General features: G+C 46.4%; 1 protein-coding gene across 3 annotated transcripts in view; it reads right to left on the bottom strand.

Annotated features, from left to right (window-relative positions):
* KSR1 (kinase suppressor of ras 1) overlaps window positions 1-17,771 on the bottom strand; it is a 369,929-nt gene that overhangs the window by 3,097 nt on the left and 349,061 nt on the right. For all 3 annotated transcript variants that reach the window (XM_063953668.1, XM_063953666.1, XM_063953667.1), the window contains 4 exons: window positions 5,435-5,568; window positions 5,017-5,148; window positions 4,497-4,632; window positions 3,198-3,331 (listed from right to left, as the gene is read on the bottom strand). In XM_063953668.1, coding sequence (XP_063809738.1) covers window positions 3,198-3,331; window positions 4,497-4,632; window positions 5,017-5,148; window positions 5,435-5,568 — 536 coding nt within the window. The remainder of the gene's footprint in view (window positions 1-3,197; window positions 3,332-4,496; window positions 4,633-5,016; window positions 5,149-5,434; window positions 5,569-17,771) is intronic.

The raw sequence follows: 17,771 nt of genomic DNA, 5'->3' as shown, positions 1-17,771 counted from the left end.
ATAACCTATGACAAGGAGAAAACACACATAAATCAACGGTCTACAAATTTGTTATTACGACAGTGATTAGAGAGGACATTATATTAGTAACATCAGGATACAGTTATGAAATGTAGCAAGTTATTGTTATTACACCGATAGAAAACTCATGTGGCCTGCCTTAAGCTGGGTACACACTAGACGATGTGTGTACCCGGCTTAAGGCAAGAGCAATATAGTCAGTGTTTGCCCTTGAACTTACGAGCAAACGACATAGTGCATACACACTGAACGAGATCTGAAGAGCTCATTCAGTGACGTCATCCTGCCACAACCCCGAACATGCAGTTTCTGACGATATCGTCACATTGACCTGCATGTTCGGATGATAGGCGATACTGTTAACATCCCGTGGGAGCGCTCATCGGTAACGATATTGTGCGTACGCACTGGACGATTATCGTAACGATGTGTCTTTATCGTCCACATCATTAAAAAAATAATCATCTAGTGTGTACCCGGCTTTACAGTGTCTTTGCAGAAAGGTAATTAACAAACTACAAAAAACCCCGAGACACTACAATGGTTGATTAACACTTGCTCCAATGTAAAAAGAACAAAAAAGAAAAAAACATTTATTTCTTTAAAGAGGTTTTAGTTGCATCAGACAAACACACATCCATACACTACAGTTTCCATATAGGAACAAACATGTGCTAGGTTTCACTATTACTATCCCATAGTTGTAGTTAGCTTGCTACTGAACATGGAGATTTGTGTTTGTTAATAATGTCAGACGTCAGACTTTGCTTGGCGTAATCAGTTTAAAGTTCAAGCAAATCCCCAAATCTTAAGAGGAAAGCAGAACTTGCCTTCCAGTGTCAGTACAGCTGTGTCCTCATCGTTCATATGATGCACACATCATCTCTGTGAGTAGTAAGCTCACATGCCTAGTCACACACTGGGATAAGTAAAGTGCACTATTGCCAGCAATGTATGCTACAGCAGGAATTTTTATTCACTTTTAATATATTTTGCACTTTTTTTTATTTTGTTATTACAAAGGAAACACTCAGAACAGAGTACATCCATTAATAAGTGCATACATAACATAATACTGCTGAACTCCTGGACAAAGCCTTGTTTGTAATAATGGCCACAGGAGAAAGCTGGTTTCAGTATAGCTTTCAAGTGTACTCTATATATAAAGGTTTCTTAAACCTCATAACAAAATACATGTGTTTTGGGGTTTAGTTCAACTATAAACTGATTTTGCTTTCACAGAAAATATACAATTTGTTAAGCAGCAATGTGTTGCACTGTTAGCACTTCATTGGCAATGTGTTGCACGGTTAGCACTTTTATACCAGGCTCAATGAAGACGCGCAACAAGTTCTAAAGGCTTATAACCGACATCTCCTCAGCCAAAGAAAAGCCTCACTTTACTTCACTTCCACTTGCTTCCTGCAATGTAGAGTTACCTAGGACTCTGTAATGTAATTCTGGGGTTTTAGATAGAATAAATAGTGCATAGAATACAATGCATATGAGGAATAAGCCAGGCAAGTCATTTGTCAGCAACTGGGCAGCGCATGTGACCACCAAGTTGGTAGAATTGGCCCTTAGTGTAAAAATGATGCCAGTGTCTTTTAGAAATAGAACATGCAAAGTAAGATTCATGTCATGTGGAAAGTTATAAGAGAAAACAAAAGTAGTGACATGACAAAATGATGGATCAGAAATCAGTGCGGTGACAGTCAAGGTGTTGTGCCTCACCACAGGATCACGGAGAATGGAAAGAGGAATAGCAACCAGGAGGAGATCAGCAAAAACATGCCAAAGGTAAAGAGAGTCCATTATTAATATACTGACATAATATCCAATAGGATTTACTAGCAAATATTTCCATGCTGCATCATCCTGATTAAAAGGTTTTCTCTTTATATTTAATACTGTATAGTAGAAAGGAATTTTCTGTAATTACTGTATAATCCATTGTTGCCTTGATTTCTACATGTTTCATAGCAAAGCTAGCCTTTAAATGTTACTGTACCACCTGACACCTATCATAGTTTTGAAGTTTGCTCATCATTATGTTGGTCACTATACAGCCATATCATTAAAAACACAAAATGCGTTCAGGATAAAATGCATTTAATACATTTCAGTCCATGACACAAAATTAGCTTTATATGGAGAACATTAGTGTCTCCCTCTCAGGTGGTACTGTTCCTTTTTCAGTAAAGCACCATATTCTGCTAATTCATTCTGAAACAAGATGTAACAGGGCATCATAACAAACATTTTGAAGAAATCATGCTTGTGCTTAATAGTTATAGCAAGCAAGTTACTCACCACCAGGGGTGTATCAAGAGAGGAGGCAGCCCATGTACAGGATCCGTCTAGGCTCTTTCCTCTCTTGCCAGAAGCGCTGCAGACGCTGGGCACTAGGGTCACTGGTGGACCCTAGTGCTGTTTCAGAGTCTACTGTGCAGGTCTCAGGAAAAATGGCACAGTGGCCATTTTCCCAGAGATTTTCTTACTATGCATGTGCAAAATGGCAGGAAAATATCTACTGCGCTATTATCTGGTGATTCCTGTGGCACTGCTGCTGCCGACACGGGACTCCGGAGGGTAAGTTTTGAAAAAAAATGGGTGCAGGGTGTGCTGTATGGGCCTCCCTGGACCCCAAGGGCCCGTGTGCATTGTACACACAGCACCCAATATAAATATGCCAACATACCCTCCAACATGACCCGCCCCACTAGGTACAAAATGCTCTGTTTCTGGACTTCCCTCTTAATTTATTATTGCCATCAACTGTGAAGAAACAGCTTTCTAATCATTTGACTAGTTCAACACAGGTGATGGAAATCATAAATTAAGAGGGAAGTCCAGAAACAGAGCATTTTGTACCTAGTGGGGAGGGTCATGTTGGAGGGTCTGTGCCACTGCTCACCACCCACAAAGACCTGCTCAGTCTCAAATCAATATCCAAAGTAATAATTCCATATCTGTTATTCTGACTCAAATTATAAATGTCATTAAACTAAGGAGCCACCTGGGTCTTGGATCCTTATGCTACTAAGCGTCACAGCAGTGGGCTGCTTTGAATACAGTAAACTTAAAATGATTAATTTGAAACAATGATCTCTACCCTATGCCACAATGATCTGTGTCACCCTAGCAGTCTAAGTAGAAAATATTTAGCTACTCACTCTGCAGATTTCCAGAAGTGACCTGGATGTGACAACCTGCGATTCAGTTTTGGCAGCTTCTCCAGCATGTCCATAAGGAGGGTAAAGCTTGGTCTTTCGTTGACATCAAAGGCCCAACATGCCGCAAGAATCTCCTGAATAAAGTCAAAGTTCAGAAACATTGAAGGCACTATAACCTCAAACATGTACTTTTCTTACTTGTGCCTAGTGTACAGGGGAACCAAAATGCATCATAGCTTTAGGATAATACTCTGTGTAAGACTGCAGCACACTAACTACTGCACAACAAACTGTAATGTTGGAATATTACTGCACAGGTTCTCAAACTCTGTTCTCAGGACCCCACACAGTGCATGTTTTGCAGGCAACCCAGCAGGTGCACAGGTGTATTAATTACTCACTGACACATTTTAAAAGGTCAGCAGGTGGAGCTAATTATTTCACTTGTGATTCTGTGCAGGGCCGACAAGAGGGGGGGTCAAAAGGGAACACCTGTACTGGGCACCAAGGATCAGAGGGGCCTCAAGGATCAGCCACCTAGTGCCTGGCAGGGATGTGAGACGTCTTATCCAAATACAGCAGCGAGCTGTAGACGATGTGGGCACAGCCTCAGAGTGACAGGAGCCTCTCACACACTGTGTGCAGCGCAAGTGTGCGCCCGTTCTTTCTGGGCCTAGCTCTGTTGCAGGCAGTTACGGGATATGGTAGCTGCTCCACTGACAGGATTCCCTGCGCCGGCTTTTTCTGGTGGGGTGTGAGATCCGCATGGTACCTGCTGTGTGGTGTGAGGGTCTGGATACTGGGAAGTGCAGCGCAAGTGAGTCTCTTTCCGGGGGAAAGAGTGGATTGGCGAGGGGATACAGGGCTTTGGGATGGGGTGGGGGAGCTGGGAATGCAGCACGCAGTCATTGGGGAGAGACAGTCGGTGTAGTCTGTGGGAAGAAGTATAGAGGGAGACTGGGGAAGAAGGAGATCTATATATATATTTATATACACGTATAGATAAATATATATATTTTTCTTACAGTTTCTTATACAGCGCAGCAAATTCCGTTGCACTTTAATATATATATTATCTGAGGGGGCCCCAGGGATATCACTGTACCGAGCCCCAAGATTTCTCTTGCCGGCCCTGATTCTGTGAGGAGACCTGCAAAACATGCACTGTGTGGGGTCATGAGGACTGAGTTTGAGAACCTGTGTATTACTGGATTGATGGTTTCAAGAAAAGATACATTATGGATCAGCAACATAAGCAATGGCTTTCTTGCATCTTAACTCAAGTTTAAATATACTTACAGTGACTTCTTTGCCCAAGCTTATAGTAGACAAAACCTGCTTCACACCTTCACCACTCCCAACTTGCCAGATAAGAGCCTCGGGTGCTTGGATTTTAAAAGACCAATCTCGAGCTTGCAGTTCATACCATACAGTCCTTCACAGAAACAAAAATTAAAAGGTTTTCATTAATGCTATCTAGATTTTACATTTTTATTGCTGTATTTGATGAACTGTATGCACGCGCACAATGAAGACATATATAGAGTATAATAATAGGAATACTAGTGAAAAGAATGGGAATACAGAACAGAGAGTTATGCAGCGATGCCAGAACAGTCCTCTACAGTGGTAAACATGTCACAGAAAATGCAGCCTGTTTATTTCGAGCACAGGTGGAAGAAACATTCACATAATACACAGGGGAATATGATATAGTACACTGTAGCACCAATGGACCTGATCTGAATGGATCATCCCATGGATAAAACACAGCACAATGCATCAGGGTCCATGTGGGTTAGGCAGTGGTTTCACTCACCCAAAAGCATAAACGTCCGCAGCCTTGGAAAAGGGGAGCTGGTCTTCATCCTTAAAAGGTGCCATCTCTCGCACTATTTCAGGAGCCAAATAACACAGCCAATCATGGCTTATTTTCAGCTCATTCTCTCGCCTATTCGTCAAGAAAAAGAGGATACCCTCAATTGGTAAATACACAATTTCAATATAATGATATATTTATTTATATATACATTCATTTTGCAGGATATTTGTGACCATTACGTTAAAGCTTCCTAGTACTTCATCAGTTCAATGGAACATGTAAGATCTTTGTCTAGTCATACAATAATCTGTTCTACTTAATCTCATGGACTCCTTACGCATAACTACAAAATGGCATAATCCAGAGCCAGGTAGTCACTACATCTCCACATTATATCATTTTATTATAGTCTCACCTTCCCTCCTGTACAACTCCTGAAATTCCAAACAGACCAAAGTCTGTGATGATCACTTTTCCATTTTCATAGAAAACATTCTTGGATTTCAAGTCTTTGTGAACGATGCCCTTGGCGTGCAGGTATCCCATACCCTAAAGGAAATATACAATATTACATATAGCCATGTGCTGGCATTCAATATTGAGAGCTGGAAATTCTATAGGTGTAGAGCTAGGAAGAGTGGAGTACAACATATATCGATTTATACAGTCTATAGCAGACATTGACAGTCTGTTGGTCCTGGGCCCTCTACACACTAGTCATCTCCACAAAAAAGTTCCTGGTTCTTCCTCTCCGTCTGTGGTATGTCCTTATCTGCCTAAAAGCCCCCATCAAACAGACTCAATTAGGTGGCAGAAGCTTGCTGTGTCCTGGATTCCAGTGCGACCTCACTCATCCAGCCAACATGAGCATATGGAATTTGAGAATGTCATATGAGCAGCATATCAAGCTACTGGAACATGTGGTTTGGACCTGGATTTTCCAGGGGCATTGTACTGTAATAGCTGCAGCAGTGTTGGACTGGTGCATGAAGGGCACAACGGGGTAATGCAGTGGTATTGGCTAACCATTAGAAAGTGCATGGTATAGTCCCCTTGAGATAGATAGATTATATATATATATATATATATATATATATATATATATAGTAATTACTGCTAGTGCATGCATTATAATGTACCAGATTAATAACAGCAATGCACTGTAGAAAATACACCACAGTCTTGTGCAGTATAAGGTAACATATGTATCATTCAAGTGCACATTCTGGAACATGAAACTTAGAGAAGGAGTAGGGCCCTCTGACAGTGGGGCCTATCAGGGGTTTCCTCTGTACTCCTGTCCAACCCTGAGCTGCAGTGTTTTGTTAAGTAGAAAAACAGCATTATGGTCACTTGCAAGACACAAAACTATCTAAACGTGCTCCAGATGCTTCATGCACATCAGTGGCGGAACTTGTGAGTGGTGGGTCCAGGTGCAAAAATATAATTTGGGCCCCCCTCCTCGACCCCAACCCAAGTTAACAATATGCCACATGGCAGTAGGTGATAAGGAGAGGCAGAGAATGACAGCGTATGGCTGGGGGAGACAGAGGGCGACAGCAGAATGCAGGTGGAGACAGAAGGTGACAAGGGTAAGCAGTGGGTGACAGGGAGTCAGTTGGTGACGGGGTAAATGCACAATGTTCTGCACAGTGCGGATACCTTGGTGGGGGCAGGAATAGGTTCCTCAGACAGTGGGGCCCATCATGCTGTCTGCACTGGGCCATTCATCTGACACTGCTCAAAATAGTCTGCAGGGGGGCCAGGGGATAACTCATTGCTGGTCTGGGCAACAGTGGGCTCCATAGTCCTCAATGCAATGTACCTGCTGCATCAATGGTAATTCCGCCTTTGATGCACATTGCTTATAAGGTATATTTTAATACATGCACATTGCTTGCTCTGATTTCTACATGTTAAGGGCTAAACAGAAGTACCACAATGTTCTGTCTCACATTGTGTATAACCATTATGGGGTATATTCAATTGAAGTCAGATCCATTACGACATGCATTTGTCGTAATGAATCCGGCAAGGGTTATTCAATGGCCATCTCAATCCGACTTTAAAAAAAGTCTAATTGAGATGAGGGAGCTGAGAGGGGGGAGACGGGGAGAACCGCGCTACAGCAGCGGCTCCAGCAAGCGTAGCAGGAAAATGTGTCATAGCCGCCGCTCACGGCAGCGTCCACCCCGGCTCCAGCAAGTGATGTCTCGCTTGCTGGAGCCGGGTGGCCGCTGCTGTGAGCGGCGGCTGTGACACATCCTCCTGCTACGATGCTGTAGCACTGCTCTCCCCGCGCCTTCTCCCCCCTCTCCTCCTCTCGGCTCCCTCATCTCAATCCGACTTTTTTTGAGATGGTCAGAAACCTGTCGGATTTGGCCCCATTTCCAACAGAAGCACGCGGATCGGCAGCTATTCCGCCGATCCACGTGCTTTCCGACAAGTCAAATTCCCCGACTTGTCGGATAAAAAAGCCGGGGATTGAATAGGTCGGAACCCCTTCTGACCTGAAAAAGTCGAAAACTGCTGTCTTTCTGACAAGACGGCAGTTTTGACTTCAATTAAATATACCCCTATATGCATATAAGGCTGGTTGCCACATAGAATAATCAACAAGTGTAATGTCAGATAACTATATAAAAAAGGCATTTACTATAATTCAAAATAATTTTAACAAAAACCATCTGGCTACTTAACCAATTACCCACAGTCACAAGTATTCAGTTAAGGGTTAGATCTAGACATCCAAATAAAGTTCTATGTTACAACGTATATCAAACTTTATGATAGAAGATTGTAAAGTTTAACAAATTATTCACCAATACAGCAAAACTTAATCCATCAGAGGGCATTCAACACACGCCAATGTGCATTACAAATTGGAGAGACCACGCAATCCATAAGTGACAGTAGGCTATATATAAACATAATTCTACTCAATTCAATCTTTCTTTACCACATCACTCTACCACCCATATGTTTTCGATTATTATATTAATACAACGAAGAGGTGTTATAGAGTTGATCATGGCTGCTCACATATCTGGGAACCAGCTGTAATGGTTACCAAGTGACACATTGCTTTAAAAGGTTCATACAAAAAATAGGATTTTAATACCTACCGGTAAATCCTTTTCTCCTCGTCCGTAGAGGATGATGGGGACTCCAAAAGGACCATGGGGTATAGACGGGATCCGCAGGAGACATGGGCACACTAAAAGACCTTGACTGGGTGTGAACTGGCTCCTCCCTCTATGCCCCTCCTCCAGACCTCAGTTATAGGAACTGTGCCCAGGGGAGACAGACATTTCGAGGAAAAGGATTTTGTTAAACTAAGGGTGAGATACATACCAGCTCACACCACAAACACACCGTACAACTGGATTAGCAGGAATACCAGATATCAGTATGAACTAAAACCAGCAACAAGCTGAACATAACCGATACACAACCTTCGTGTAACCGAAACCAACAATACAACTGCAAGTAAAAGTACGCACTGGGATGGGCGCCCAGCATCCTCTACGGACTAGGAGAAAAGGATTTACCGGTAGGTATTAAAATCCTATTTTCTCTTACGTCCTAGAGGATGCTGGGGACTCCAAAAGGACCATGGGGTCTATACCAAAGCTCCAGACCGGGCGGGAGAATGCGGACGACTCTGCAGCACCGATTGAGCAAACATGAGGTCCTCCTCAGCCAGGGTATCACACTTATAGAACTTAGCAAAAGTGTTTGAACCCGACCACGTAGCTGCTCGGCAAAGTTGAAAAGCCGAGACCACTCGGGCAACCGCCCAAGACGAGCCCACCTTCCTGGTAGAATGGGCTTTTACTGACTTAGGCGAAGAGTGAGCATGTTGAATCGTATTACAAATCCAGCGTGCAATAGTCTGCTTGGAAGCAGGATTTCCAATCTTGCTGGAAGCATACAGGACAAACAGAGCCTCCGTTTTCCTAACAAGAGCCGTTCTGGCGAAATAAATTTTTAAAGCTCTTACGACATCAAGAGACTTTGGAACTGCGACAGCCTCCGTAGCCACAGGTACCACAATAGGTTGATTTATGTGAAACGTAGAAACCACCTTCGGCAGAAATTGCTGACGAGTCCTCAAGTCCGCTCTATCCACATGAAAAATCAAATATGGGCTCTTGTGAGACAAAGCCGCCAATTCTGACACTCATCTGGCAGACGCCAAGGCCAAAAGCATGACCACTTTCCAAGTGAGAAACTTTAACTCAACCTTTCTCAAAGGTTCAAACCAGTGAGACATAAGAAACTGTAACACCACTTCAAGATCCCACGGGGCCACGGGTGGCACAAACGGAGGATGGATATGCAGCACTCCCTTCACGAAAGTCTGAACCTCAGGAAGGGCGGCCAATTATTTTTGAAAGAAAATAGATAAAGCCGAAATCTACACTTTGATGGAACCCAATTTCAGGCCTGCATCCACGCCTGCCTGCAAAAAATGGAGGAAACGACCCAAGTGAAACTCCTCCGCAGGAGTTGCTTTGGTTTCACACCACGACACATATTTTCTCCAAAATACGGTGAGAATGTTTTGCCGTGACCTCCTTTCTAGCCTTAAGGAGAGTGGGTATCACTTCCCCGGGAATACCTTTCCGAGCTAGGATTTTGCGTTCAACCTCCACGCCGTCAAACGCAGCCGCGGTAAGTCCGGAAACACGCATGGCCCCTGCAGTAACAGGTCCTCTCTTAGAGGAAGCGGCCAAGGATCTTCTACGAGTAATTCCTGAAGATCCGGATACCAGGCCCTCCGTGGCCAATCTGGAACGACGAGTATTGCCTGAACCCTTGTTCGTCTTATAATCCTCAACACTCTTGGAATGAGAGGAAGTGGAGGGAAAACATACACCGACTGAAAAACCCACGGAGTTACCAGGGCGTCCACTGCACTGGCTTGGGGGTTCCTCGACCTGGAACAATACCTCGGAAGCTTCTTGTTGAGGCGAGACGCCATCATGTCTATTTGAGGAATTCCCCAACGCCTTGTCACTTCTGCAAATACCTCTTGATGAAGGGCCCACTCTCCTGGATGGAGATCGTGTCTGCTGAGGAAGTCTGCTTCCCAGTTGTCCACGCCCGGAAGGAAGACTGCTGACAGAGCGCTCACGTGTTGTTCCGCCCAGCGGCGAACTCTTGTGGCCTCCGCCATTGCCGCCCTGCTCTTTGTTCCGCCCTGGCAGTTTACGTATGCCACCGCTGTTATGTTGTCCGACTGGTCAGAACAGGGAGACCTTGAAGAAGGTTCTTCGCTTGCAGGAGGCCGTTGTAAATGGCTCTTAACTCGAGAACATTTATGTGGAGACAAGATTCCTGGCTTGACCATTTTCCCTGGAAACTTCTTCCTTGTGTGACTGCACCCCAGCCTCGGAGACTTGCATCTGTGGTCAGTAGGACCCAATCCTGGATTCCGAATCGGCATCCCTCTGAAAGGTGAGAACTTTGCAGCCACCACAGGAGAGAAATTCTGGTCCTGGAAGATAGACTTATTTTCCGGTGCATGTGCAGGTGAGACCCGGACCATTTGTTCAGCAGATCCCACTGAAACACCTGGGCATGAAACCTGCCAAACGGAATGGCTTCGTAAGCTACAACCATCTTCCCTAGCACTCAAGTGCATTGATGAATCGACACTCTTGCCGGTCTCAGAATCTCCTTGACCATGGTCTTGATTTCCAGAGCTTTTTCCACCGGAAGAAACACCCTCCGTAGTTCCGTGTCTAGAATCATGCCCAAGAAGGGCAGCCGAGTTGTCGGAATCAAGTGAGACTTTGGCAAATTTAGAATCCAACCATGATGTTGCAGAACCGTCAGGGAGAGTTCCACATTTCTTAGCAACTGCTCTTTTGATCTCGCCTTTATCAGGAGATCGTCCAAGTACGGGATAATTGTGACCCCCTGCTTGCGTAGGAGTACCATCATTTCCGCCATCACCTTGGTGAAGACCCTCGGGGCCGTGGAAAGCCCAAACGGCAACGTCTGAAATTGGTAATGACAATCCTGCACCGCAAATCTTAGGAAGGCCTGATGAGGAGGATATATCGGGACATGTAAGTAGGCATCCTTTATGTCAGCTGACGCCATAAAATCCCCCTCTTCTAGGCTGGAGATCACAGCTCGAAGAGATTCCATCTTAAACTTGAACGTTTTCAAGTATGGATTGAGGGATTTTAGGTTCCGAATCGGTCTGACCGAGCCGTCCGGCTTCGGCACGACAAAGAGGCTCGAATAGAACCCTTCCCTCCTTTGGGACGGGGGAACCGGGACAATGACCCTCTGTTGACACAGCTTTTGTATCGCAGCATTTACCACTTCTCTCTCTGGAAGAGAAACTGGCAAGTACGATTTGAAAAAGCGGCAGGGGGGCATCTCCTGAAACTCCAGTTTGTACCCTTGGGACACTATGTCTAAGACCCAAGGATCCAGGGCCGATTGAAACCAGACCTGACTGAAAATTCGGAGACGGCCCCCCACCAGCCCGTACTCCCACAGGGGAGCCACAGCGTCATGCGGTGAACTTGGTAGAGGCGGGGGAGGACTTTTGGCGACCTTTTTCCCCTTCCTCTACCCTTTGAAGCGAGGAAGGACGAGCCCTTTCCTTTTTTGTATTTATTAGGCCGAAAGGACTTCATCTGATAATGGGGTGCCTTTTTCTGTTGTGTGGGAATATTAGGGAGAAAAGATGACTTACCTGCAGTAGCGGTAGACACCAGGTCAAGGAGGCCGTCACCAAACAAGACACTACCTTTAAAAGGGAGAGCTTCCATAGCTTTCCTGGAGTCGACATCAGCATTCCATTGATGAATCCAGCACCCTCCTGGCCGAAACCGCCATGGCATTGGCCCTTGATCCCAAGAGGCCAATATCCCTCGCTGCATTTTTTAGGTAATCTGCAGCGTCCTTGATATAACGAAGAGTCAAAAGAATGTTATCCTTATCAAGGGTATCCATGTCAGAAGCTAAATTATCAGCCCACTTAGCAATAGCACTACTCACCAATGCCGACGCCACAGCAGGTCTGAGTAGTGCACCAGTAGTAACGAAAATGGCCTTCAATGTCGTCTCCTGCTTGCGATCCGCCGGATCCTTGAGGGCAGCCGTGTCAGGAGACGGAAGCGCCACCTTTTTGGACAGTCGGGACAGAGCCTTGTCCACATTGGGAGACGACTCCCATTTCTCCCTGGCGTCAGAGGGGAAAGGATATGCCATAAAAATTCTCTTGGGAATCTGCCACCTTTTGTCAGGCGACTCCCAAGCCTTTTCACAAAGAGCGTTCAGTTCATGACGTGGGGGAAAAGTCTCCTCAGGCTTTTTTCCCTTATACAAACAAACCCTCTTATCTGGAACAGGAGGCTCTTCAGAAATATGTAAAACATCTTTAATAGCCACAATCATGTACTGAATACTCTTAACCACTTTCGGATGTAAACTGGCCTCATTGAAGTCGACACTGGAATCAGAGTCTGTGTCGGTATCTGTATCTGCCATCTGGGTAAATGTACGTTTTTGTGACACTGAGGGGGTCCTGAGACAAAGCGTCCTCCATGGATTTTCTCCATGTTTGTGTCTGAGAATCAGATTTATCTAGCCTCTTAGACAATAATGCCACGTTTGCATTCAATGTACTCAATATATTTACCCAATCAGCAGTCGGCTGTGCCGACAGAGTCATTCCCAATTCTTTCTCTGCGCCCCCAGTAACTTCCTCCGGGGAGGAACACTCAGCCTCAGATATGTCGACACGCAGTACCGACACACCCACACCGGCCAAAAGGGGACAGACCCACAGGGAAGCCTGTAGAGAGAACACAGAGGGAGTATGCCAGCTCACACCCCAGCGCCCATATACTACTAAATAAATAATATATGATGGTTGCGCTGTAAAACATATACATATATAGCACCAAATTGCCTGTGCCCCCCCCCCCCCCCCGCCCCCCGTTTTGCTCCCTTGTACTTGTAAGGAGAAGGGAGGTCCGGGCCAGCGTCTCTGCAGCGGCTGTGGAGAGATAAAATGGCGCTGGTAAGCTGTGCGGCTAAGCCCCGCCCCTTCCCGGCGCGCTGTAGTCCCGCATAAATTTTAATTTTTTTATACTGGCGGGGGTATTGTACACGGTGCCCGGACACCGAATATGCAAAAGACCCTCAGTAACTTGCTGCCCAGGGCGCTCCCCCCCAGCGCCCTGCACCCTGTGAGTGCCGTTGGTGTGTGTGTGGGAGCATGGAGCGCAGCGCGACTGCTGCGCTGTACCTCAGTTACTGAAGTCTTCTGCCGTCACTGAAGTCTTCTGTTCTTCTAATACTCACCCGGCTTCTTACTTCTGGCTTCTGTGAGGGGGGTGACAGCGCGGCTCCGGAAACAAGCAGCTAGGCGAACCAAGTGATTGAACCCTCTGGAGCGAATGGTGTCCAGTAGCCTAAGAAGCACAGCCTTTAACTCAGAAGAAGTAGGTCTGACTTCTCTCCCCTCAGTCCCATGAAGCAGAGAGCCTGTAGCCAGCAGGTCTCCCTGAAAATAAAAAAGCCTAACATAAAGTCTTTCCAGAGAAACTCAGGAGAGCACCCCTAGTGTGTGTCCAGTCACTCCTGGCACAGAATCTAACTGAGGTCTGGAGGAGGGGCACAGAGGGAGGAGCCAGTTCACACCCAGTCAAGGTCTTTTAGCGTGCCCATGTCTCCTGCGGATCCCGTCTATACCCCATGGTCCTTTTGGAGTCCCCAGCATCCTCTAGGACGTAAGAGAAATATATATATTTTTTTTCCTTGAATCAACCAAAATGTTGATGTCACAGTGCCCTTTGTCACAGCAAACTCATCTGACAAGCAGCGGACTGAGTGGGAGTTAATAAGGGAAATGTATAGCACACAAGTTTATGGACATGCTTTCTTTCACGTAAATGATGACGGTTAAACGGCAAGCCTCTTACACTACACATATACTAGTTTTATTTCTTCAGCTACTTTTATGAAATGTGTAGGACAATCATTTCTGTTTACATAGCAACAGATGCAGAACATGAGTCATAAAAAGCACAGTATAAATAAACCTTGGTCACGCATATACCCAAACATCCAAAAGAACAAGTGGGATAATCTGCATTTTACCTTTGAAGTAAATCCCATAACTAGAAAGCATACTACATTAAATGATAGAAACCCCTTTTTCATTTGACACAAAAATAGGATTTTGGTACCTACCGGTAAATCCTTTTTCCCTAGTCCGTAGAGGATGCTGGGGACTCCAAAAGGACCATGGGGTATAGACGGGATCCGCAGGAGCTTGGGCAGACTGAAAAGACTTAAACTGGTTGTGAACTGGCTCCTCCCTCTATGCCCCTCCTCCAGACCTCAGTTACAGGAACTGTGCCCAGGAGAAACGGACATTTCGAGGAAAGGATTTTTGTGTAAACTAAGGGCTACAAACATACCAGCCCACACCACAAACATACCGTACAACCGGAGTAACAGTAAACCAGATAACAGTATGAATTAACAACAGGAACAAGCTGAAACAAGAAATACACAACCAGTGTATAAACTAAGTTAACCAACCAAATAATACACTGCAAGTAACAGTCCGCACTTGGATGGGCGCCCAGCATCCTCTACGGACTAGGAGAAAAGGATTTACCGGTAGGTACCAAAATCCTATTTTCTCTTACGTCCTAGAGGATGCTGGAGACTCCAAAAGGACTATGGGGTTTATACCAAAGCTCCAGACCGGGCGGTAGAGTGCGGACGACTCTGCAGCACCGACTGAGCAAACGCAAGGTCCTCATCAGCCAGGGTATCAAACTTATAGAACAAAAGTGTTCGAACCCGACCAGGTGGCCGCTCGGCAAAACTGTAAAGCCAAGACGCCTCGGGCAGCCGCCCAAGATGAGCCCACTTTCCTGGTAGAATGGGCTTTTACTGACTTTGGCACCGGTAGCCCGGCCGAAGATGAGCCTGCTGAATCGTACTACAAATCCAGCGTGCAATAGTCTGTTTTGAAGCAGGATGACCAATCTTGTTAGAAGCATACAGGACAAACAGCGCCTCAGTTTTCCTGGCAACAGCCGTTCTGGCGACGTAGATCTTCAAAGCTCTCACAACATCCAGAGACTTTGGAACTGCCACAGCATCCGTAGCCACCGCCACCACAATAGGTTGGTTAATGTGAAACGAAGAAACTACCTTCGGCAGAAATTGTTGCCGAGTCCTCAATTCCGCCCTATCCGAATGAAAAATCAAGTACGGGCTCTTATGAGATAAGGCCGCCAACTCTGACACTCGCCTGGCAGACGCCAGCTCCAACAGCATGACTACCTTTTAAGTGAGAAACTTCATCTCAACCTTACGCAAAGGTTCAAACCAGGAAGACATGAGAAACCGTAAGACCACCTCAAGATCCCATGGAGCCACCGGAGGCACAAACGGAGGATTGATATGCAATACTCCCTTTACAAACGTCTGAACCTCTGGGAGGACAGCTAATTCCTTCTGAAAGAAAATAGACAAAGCCGAAATCTGCACTTTGATGGAGCCTAATTTCAGGCCTGCATCTACACCTGCCTGCAAAAAGTGGAGAAAACGACCCAAATGGAAATCTTCCGCAGGAGCCATTTTAGTCTCACACCAGGAAACATACTTTCTCCAAATACGATGATAATGTTTCGCCGTAACCTCCTTCCTAGCCTTAAGGAGAGTGGGAATGACCTCCCCGGGAATACCCTTACGAGCTAAGATCTGGCGCTCAACTTACATGCCGTCAAACGTAGCCGCGGCAAGTCTGGAAACACGCATGGACCCTGCAACAACAGGTCCTCTCTTAGAGGAAGCGGCCAAGGATCTTCCATCAGTAATTCCTGAAGATCCGGGTACCAGGCCCTTCTTGGTCAATCTGGAACGATGAGAATCGCCTGAACCCTTGCTCGTCGAATGATCCCCAGTACCTTTGGAATGAGAGGAAGTGGAGGGAATACATACACCGACTGGAACACCCACGGAGACACCAGGGCGTCCACTGCACTGGCTTGGGGGTCTCGTGACCTGGAACAATACCTCGGGAGCTTCTTGTTGAGACGAGATGCCATCATGTCGATCAACGGAATTCCCCAACGCTTTGTCACCTCTGCAAATACCTCTTGGTGAAGAGCCCACTCTCCCGGATGGAGATTGTGTCTGCTGAGGAAATCTGCTTCCCAGTTGTCCACTCCCGGTAGGAAGACTGCTGACAGGGCGCTCCCGTGTTGTTCCGCCCAGTGAAGGATTCTTGTGGCCTCCGCCATTGCCGCTCTGCTCCTTGTTCCGCCTTGACGGTTTATATGTGCCAACGCTGTGATGTTGTCTGACTGTACCAGTACAGGTCGACCCTGAAGAAGGCTTCTTGCTTGTAGCAGGCCGTTGTAAATGGCTCTTAACTCGAGAACATCTATGTGGAGACAAGCTTCCTGGAGCGACCATCTCCCCTGGAAGTTTCTTCCTTGGGTGACTGCACCCCAGCCCCGGAGACTTGCATCTGTTGTCAGAAGTACCCAGTCCAGGATACCGAACCGGCGTCCTTCTAGGAGGTGAGAACTTTGTAGCCACCACAGTAGAGAAATTCTGGATCTGGGAGATAGACTTATCTTCCGGTGCATGTGCAGGTGAGACCTGGACCATTTGCTCAGCAAGTCCCACTGAAACACCCGGGCATGAAACCTGCCAAACGGAATGGCTTCGTGCGCAGCAACCATTTTTCCCAGAACCCGAGTACAGTGATGGATTGACACACTCGTCGACCTCAGAAGTTCCCTGACCATCGACTGCAGTTACAGAGCTTTTTCTTCTGGAAGAAATACTCTCCGTAACTCCGTGTCCAGAATCATGCCCAGAAAAGACAGCCGAGTGGTCGGAATCAACTGAGATTTCGGCAAATTTAGCACCCAACCGTGTTGTCGCAGCACCGACAGCACCAAATTTACACTCCTCAGCAACCGTTCCTTGGACCTCGCCTTTATCAGGAGATCGCCCAAGTACGGGATAATTGTAACCCCTTGCTTGCGAAGGAGAACCATCATTTCTGCCATGACCTTGGTGAAAATCCTCGGGGACGTGGAAAGCCCAAACGGCAACGTCTGAAATTGGTAATGAGAATACTGTATCGCAAACCTGAGGAAGGCCTGATGCGAAGGATATATCGGGACGTGTAAGTAGGCATCCTTTATGTCGACTGACGCCATAAAATCCCCCTTTCTAGGCTGGAAATCACAGCTCGAAGAGATTCCATCTTGAACTTGAAAACTTTCAAGTATGGATTGAGGGATTTTAGATTCAGAATCGGTCTGACCGAACCGTCCGGTTTCGGCACAACAAAGAGGCTCGAGTAGAACCCCTACCCCCGTTAATGGGGGAACGGGAACAATGACCCTCTGTTGACACAATTTTTGTATCGCTGCCAGCACCACCTCCCTGTCCGGAAGAGACACTGGTAAGGCCGAAATGAAAAACCAGTGAGGGGGCACCTACCGAAACTCCAGCTTGTATCCCTGAGACACAATCTCTAGGACCCAAGGATCCAGGTCTGTTTGAATCCAGACCTGACTGAAGACTCGCAGACAGCCCCCCACCGGTCCGGACTCCCCCAGGGAAGCCCCAGCGTCATGCGGTGGACTTGGTAGAGGCGGGGGAGGACTTTTGGTCCTGGGCGCCGGACACGGCAGGCGACTTCCTTCCCCTTCCTTTACCCTTAGAAGCGAGGA

The sequence above is a fragment of the Pseudophryne corroboree genome, chromosome 2 (assembly GCF_028390025.1).
Source record: "Pseudophryne corroboree isolate aPseCor3 chromosome 2, aPseCor3.hap2, whole genome shotgun sequence".
NCBI classification, from domain to species: Eukaryota; Metazoa; Chordata; class Amphibia; order Anura; family Myobatrachidae; genus Pseudophryne; species Pseudophryne corroboree.
This window is presented reverse-complemented; position numbering and strand designations above follow the sequence as displayed.